Below are 6,246 nucleotides of genomic sequence, written 5' to 3'. Positions count from 1 at the left end.
CCCTTGAATTCAAGTCCAAGTCAAAATTAAATCCATCAAGTTCAAGATAAAGCTCAAAAGCCCTTGAATTTACTATAGAAAAGGCGAATCAGAGGAATCATAGAGATTGTAACACTCATATTCTGAAATCAAATACAAAAATTGTTGCGATATTTTCCTGTCTTGATTATTATTTTCTCAACGCGAATTTTATTGTCTACAATATATATTCAGCCTTTTATTAATGTATGTTATCACAACTTGACCCGGCCCATTTCAATTCTTGTTACATAATGTTGGATCCACTTGTTTTATATGTTTTCTTATGTCCATTTGTGAGCGAGGGAGGATCATAGTCTTCGTACATGGTAGGTTCCAAGAGTCGATTGTTCGGGGACAGACCATATGAGGAGTCAGAGAGGGGCGTTGAGCCTTGATTTAGCATGCTGTGTCAGGCACATATATACCATTTTGTCCACTACAATAACTATCCCACATTAGTTGAAGGAGTGTGTTATTGTCTCCTTATATGATTTTGGCTCATTCTCGCGTCATAAGTTAACTTTGCGGTTAAGTTAAACTCTACATCCAATTCCTCTAGCCAAAAACGGCCAAGAGAGAACATCAATGCAGATTGCAAATTCAAATCTTTTTGTCTCTCTCTCTCCCCTTTTTTTTTTTTTTTTACTGTTACCATAAAACAATCTCACCAATTAGGCAAGCACTAGAAATTCACTGTGCAAGATCCACTGTTTGCCTAATTGATTTATTAAGAGTACTGATGTGAACCAATACTACTAGTTTAAGAAAACATTGGACTTCATCCAATGGCCTGAATTAACAATTACTCATATAAAAATGGTAAATATATTATCTAAGGCAACGTGCCCTAGGTAGTAATATTGGTTTTGTAGTTCATAAATGTTATGTTTATTAACAATTCGCTAAGTTCAAAATGTGATAGTAACGTAAGAGATGAATGTATACGGTAAAAATCGGATTAATGTTAGACCGGTGAGACCGGGGATCAAGGGAAGGAAGAAACAAGCACGAGCGCAAAGACTCTTTCGGGCCCGGGGTATTGCATCAGAAGAAGTCGGAGGAAAATCGTATGGTCCGATTTATCCGGGACAAACTCCTCATCACAGCCAGTCCGATTTCTCCATGGCTGAGTTGATCGTGGTCGTTAGCCCGGTTACTCCATGGCCGAGTTGATCGTGGCCGTTAGCCCGATTACTCCATGACCGAGTTGATCGTGGCCGTTAGCCCGATTACTCCATGACCGAGTTGATCGTGGCCGTTAGTCCGGTTTCTCCATGACCGAGTTGATCGTGGCCGTTAGTCCGGTTGATCAGTTACAAAATTGCCACGTGTCAAGACCGTTCTGCCGCGGGGCCGTACGGTGTCGGGACCGTACGGCCCAACCTTATCCTTTTAGGGTTTTCTTTATTCTAAAGGGGCTTTATGTTGTATCGAAGGAAAAACTATAAATAGGGGGGCATTTCCCTACTTTGAGGGGTTGGCTTCTAAAGATCTAGAATATTGTAATAGCAAAAAATATTGAAGCTTTTTTTTTTCTTTCTCTTCGATCCGAATCCGTGAAGTTATAATTATTTCAATAACATATTAGCTCTAATCATCAACGTTTACATCTTAGCTCAAGTTCTTGAAATATACATACATACACATATTCTTATCTTTACATACGAATTCTCATACGTTCATATTAGCCCATAATAGATTAAAGTTCATCCACATATCCTATACCTCACTTACAAATTCAATTGATTACCTAAATTCGGGGTAAACAATGAATACAAGCAATGTAAGACAGAAGTAAGATGTAATGTATGCCGACCTTATTAACATTATCTTGCTATTTGATTAATAGCCAAATACAAGACTGTTAACTTGTAATCACTAAGAGTTATATTGAGATGGATAAGATCCTTCATCAATAAATAAAGATTTCGGATTCGAGCCTTGTGAATGGAAAACATTTCGATATAGAGTGCTTTTTTTTTTTTAATGAGTTCTACATGACACTAGTCGAATCATTGGTATTAATTAGTCAGGACCTCGTAACGGATACCAAACATTAATGAATGAGAAATAAATTTAAAAAACTTATTGATAAGGTTATGCATAAATGATATTACGGGCAATAGACCTTTGTATATAGTGGCAATTAATTCGTCATACATCTATAATCTAATAGTACTAACAACGCTTTTATCTCATTAAAAAAATACTTTAGTGCTTGTACTTGCATTCGTGCAGAACAGTCCTAATGTTGTTGTCGTTTGTGTTGGATATTTGCTGAATTAAATAACTGGGCGATCTTAATTAGGATCCGAATCCCCACATAATAGCATAATTATATCCCCATATTTTGAGTGATATCTGGCAAATCCATTCAATTCTTTTTAAAAAGAGATTTTGCAAGAGTATCATTTGTTTATATGTACACGAAGGGGAAGGCCAGAGATCATGATATTGACTTGATAATGAGACTCTCGCCACTTGATTCTCAACTCTTAAGCGAAAAATTAACTACACTTATTTTAACCATTTATTTAAAATTCATCGACTCGATTAATTCGACTCAGTCATAGGACTCATTATACAGGACGCACCCCTTTTCAGGATTTCTTAATTCTTAGAATGTAAATCTGAAATCTCTCGTTAAGGATGAAATCTTCACTCTAGTAAATATGTAAAAGATATAAATCATATACACTAACAATCATAGTATCATTATAGTTTAACTTGCTACAGCAATTTAGTGACCATTTTTATCGAAAAATAATATTTACGTATAATTAACTACTTTATAAATGACATGATTGTATAAGTATTTTTATATAATTCGTGTATAGAATTTAAACTGGTATGTTAAATGATGGCATGTGAAAGGAAATCCTTGCAATCCGGAGGGGAATTACTATATTTCAACTGAAGAAACTCATGATTCAAAAGTAGGAAAATCTTTTATCAGAATTGAGAAAGCACATTGAATAGATCGGCAAAGAAAGATATGATTTCAACTGTCAAAAAAGTCCAAAATAAATGCTAAGGATCTTCGATTATACAAAACATCCACATTGCTGTTGTTGAAGAACAGCCAAATAGTAAATGACTCCTATGGCACCTAACTTACTATATTTATCATAACACAAAAAAGCAAATTCCTCCCTCCTTAGCAACAGATCTCGGGTTCTGATTCTTAAAATGGAGAAACTCATGGTAAAGAGCGTTTATCCTTTTATAAGTTCTATGCGACACGAATATGAATTAGTCAAATGAAGACATTCTGTATACCCTAATGATTATACATTTAAAAGGAAAAAAAAAAAGGAGAATAACATTTTCGGTCATTCAATTATTGGTAAATTGATATTTTGGTTGCTTGTGATATATAAATCAATGCATTTAATTTTCAATTAATTAAAATATGTGCGTTCACACGGAAAATATGTTATATTTGGACCATTTTTAGAAGCATATTATTACCTTCGAATATAGAGTAACAATACAAGTTTAACATAACTGAAATGGTTAAAATTTCAAAGATTTGTGAATATTCATAAGCTAATGGATCAAAAGTGCACATTTCAAGTAATTGAAGATAACTGTGCTTAATCAAATATCACATGAACTAAAATTAAAATCGACCAATACTACCAAAAGTACTGTTGTCATTCTGCTAGATTTTTTTTTTTTTTTCATGAAGATGGTCCACTGGACCTGTGTTTGTACACACCTCGACTATTTTTTCAAGCCGACTATTTATTTATCAACTTCTTCTTCATTGCATTTCTTAACAGGGTACTTAATGGCATTGAGTTGCACTTTACGAAGAGCAGCTTTGCCAAGATCAATCCCACAGATATCAGAAAGCCTGACGAGGTATAGCAAAACGTCAGAAAGTTCTTCACCAAGATGTAACTTCTCATTTTCTTTCCAATCAGGCAACCCCTTTGAAACTTCTCCTTTCCACTGAAATATTTCTGACAGTTCTCCAACTTCTCCCACCTATATATATATATAGTAAATAGATCAATTTAACCAATTTAAAAAAAAAATGAAACAAGAAGAGGAATTAGGATGATGGAAGTTGGTTTCATGAATTACTAGGACAAGCACAGAGAAATAGCCCTGTTTTTTTCCCTAGAAATGACGAGCTTATGGATGGGAATTTTTTTTCAATCCGTTTTATTTGATATAATAGTGTTCGACTGATCACACTGTTTAAAGGTTATTATAAGTATCATTAGAAATTGTGATCTTAAATTTGTGTTGATATTTCGTGGCCGTAAAAACACATCACTAGTATATTATAAGAGTAAAATGAGAAATTTTAAGTTTAGTTTCTAATATAAATAAAATAAAAAGTGTCTATTTTTTTTTTCATATAGAAAGGATACCACATAAAACGAAACAGACCAGAGGAAATATCAAATAAGAAACGAATCGGAAAACAGGCGAGTCATCATGTGTGACTCAACACTAAGCAACTTCTGTATACATTAAAAACAACCCTTTCAAGTTATTGATTCAAGAAAAATAAAGAAGACGGAAATATCACGACACGAAAAATAGGATCGTCTATCAAATATATATGTAAAGGATCAAAAAGGGATCACTAGTTAAGTGATAAGTACACAAATATTGATCATTCATAACAATTCACGAGTGGAAACAAACATAAGTTTTTTTTTTTTTTTTTTTTTAATCTCAGATTTAATAGAACGGAGGATATCTCTTAGATACGCAATAAAAATGGAACGATAAAAGAAAAAAACAAATCATGACCTTCACTTAAGTACACAAATCTTGATAATTCAGAACAAAACACGAGTGGAAACAAACATGTTTTTTTTAAAAAAAAAAAAATCAGATTTAATAGAACGATGGATATCTCTTAGGGGCCGTTTGGTACGAAGGATAAACATAAATAGTCCTGGCATAAGAATTTAGCAATTTCTTATTCTTTGTTTGGTTAATAATCATGGGATAAGTTATCCCAGGAGTAAAAATAGTGTTGGGATAACTTATACCTGTTATAGGGTGGAATAAGTTATCCCTGAATAAGTTATCCCGCGATAAAGAAGAAACCTTTTCTTTTTAGAAATTATCTAATGTATCATACTTTTAATTAACATACCAAACGATTAATAAAAAATAACCTTAATAACTAATCCTTAAAAGATAATTTATCCGAACGTAATTAATTCCAGCATAACTTATTTCGGCGTAATTTATTTTTGAACCAAACGACCCCTTAGGGATACGCAATAAATTTGGAACGATACAAAAAAAAAAAAAAAAAAAAATCATTGACCTTTCACAAACAACAAATATAAACAAAAAAAAGGTGGATAGCAGGGGAAGTACCAGAGCCAAAAGAAGATTTCTGGGGCTATGAAACTTCTCCCAATCTCTTTCGTTAGCAAAATCATCCATTTTCTTCTTAAGAAGATCAAGCGTTACGCTCATCTCTTCCTCCTTTGAAACTCCAGTCATCTCTCTCTTTTTAATTTTACTTACCTAAATTGGAAAAGTTTTGTCTAAGACTTGGAACAGACACAACTAGAAAAAATAACACAAGTGAGAAAGCAGGAAAAACAAAGAGACAGAAAATTGCTTGTCTGAATTGTGATTGCCCTTTTGGCTTTACTACTACTGCTATTTATTAACGTGAACAGAGTCGAGAGACCAAAAAACAGAACCAATCTTTTCTTGTTTGGCTCACGGGAAACCGGCTATTCCCAGTTTGCACACCCTAGTTTTGATTGAGGAGTTACCTGTTATTGCTTTGACAATCTGACTATATCAAGATTTACGTAATTTAAGATTTAATTAAGCTCCATAATTATTAGTAATAATTTTTTATATTGATTCTTGTGATATATGACATAACACGATTTAACCTTCAATTAATTAAAATGTGTATTTTTGATGCTTTATGTAGAAAATATGTTATATTCAGAATAGTTTTAGATATATTATTGTCAAAGATGGAGTAACAAGATAAGCTTAACATAACATGTGCGTAATTAAGTGGTGGAGCAGTTAATAATTATGCTCAATTGCGTATCAGAGGACAACTCAATCCAAAGTGGAGTAGAATACTTGATAGATTAAATAGTTACCCTGTCTATTTCTCTACCTGTATATGATTATAAATAGATAGGAAAGCCTTGAGGTCCGGTACTAGAGTCCAACATGAACAGGCGGTTGTACATATCTCAATTGGTTAAATGA

General features: G+C 33.2%; 1 protein-coding gene across 1 annotated transcript; it reads right to left on the bottom strand.

The window, feature by feature from the left end:
• Nucleotides 1–3,512: 3,512 nt before the first annotated feature.
• Nucleotides 3,513–5,710, bottom strand: LOC132069480 (uncharacterized). Its single transcript, XM_059462826.1, has 2 exons — nucleotides 5,377–5,710; nucleotides 3,513–4,014 (listed from the first exon to the last, which is right to left on the bottom strand). Exons 1-2 carry the CDS (start codon nucleotides 5,503–5,505, stop codon nucleotides 3,769–3,771), a joined length of 375 nt encoding a protein of 124 aa, XP_059318809.1. The 5' UTR covers nucleotides 5,506–5,710; the 3' UTR covers nucleotides 3,513–3,768.
• Nucleotides 5,711–6,246: the final 536 nt, after the last annotated feature.

This window comes from Lycium ferocissimum, chromosome 1, assembly GCF_029784015.1.
Source record: "Lycium ferocissimum isolate CSIRO_LF1 chromosome 1, AGI_CSIRO_Lferr_CH_V1, whole genome shotgun sequence".
NCBI lineage: Eukaryota > Viridiplantae > Streptophyta > Magnoliopsida > Solanales > Solanaceae > Lycium > Lycium ferocissimum.
Note: the sequence above shows the minus strand (reverse complement) of the source record. Positions and strands in the feature narration are given on the sequence as shown.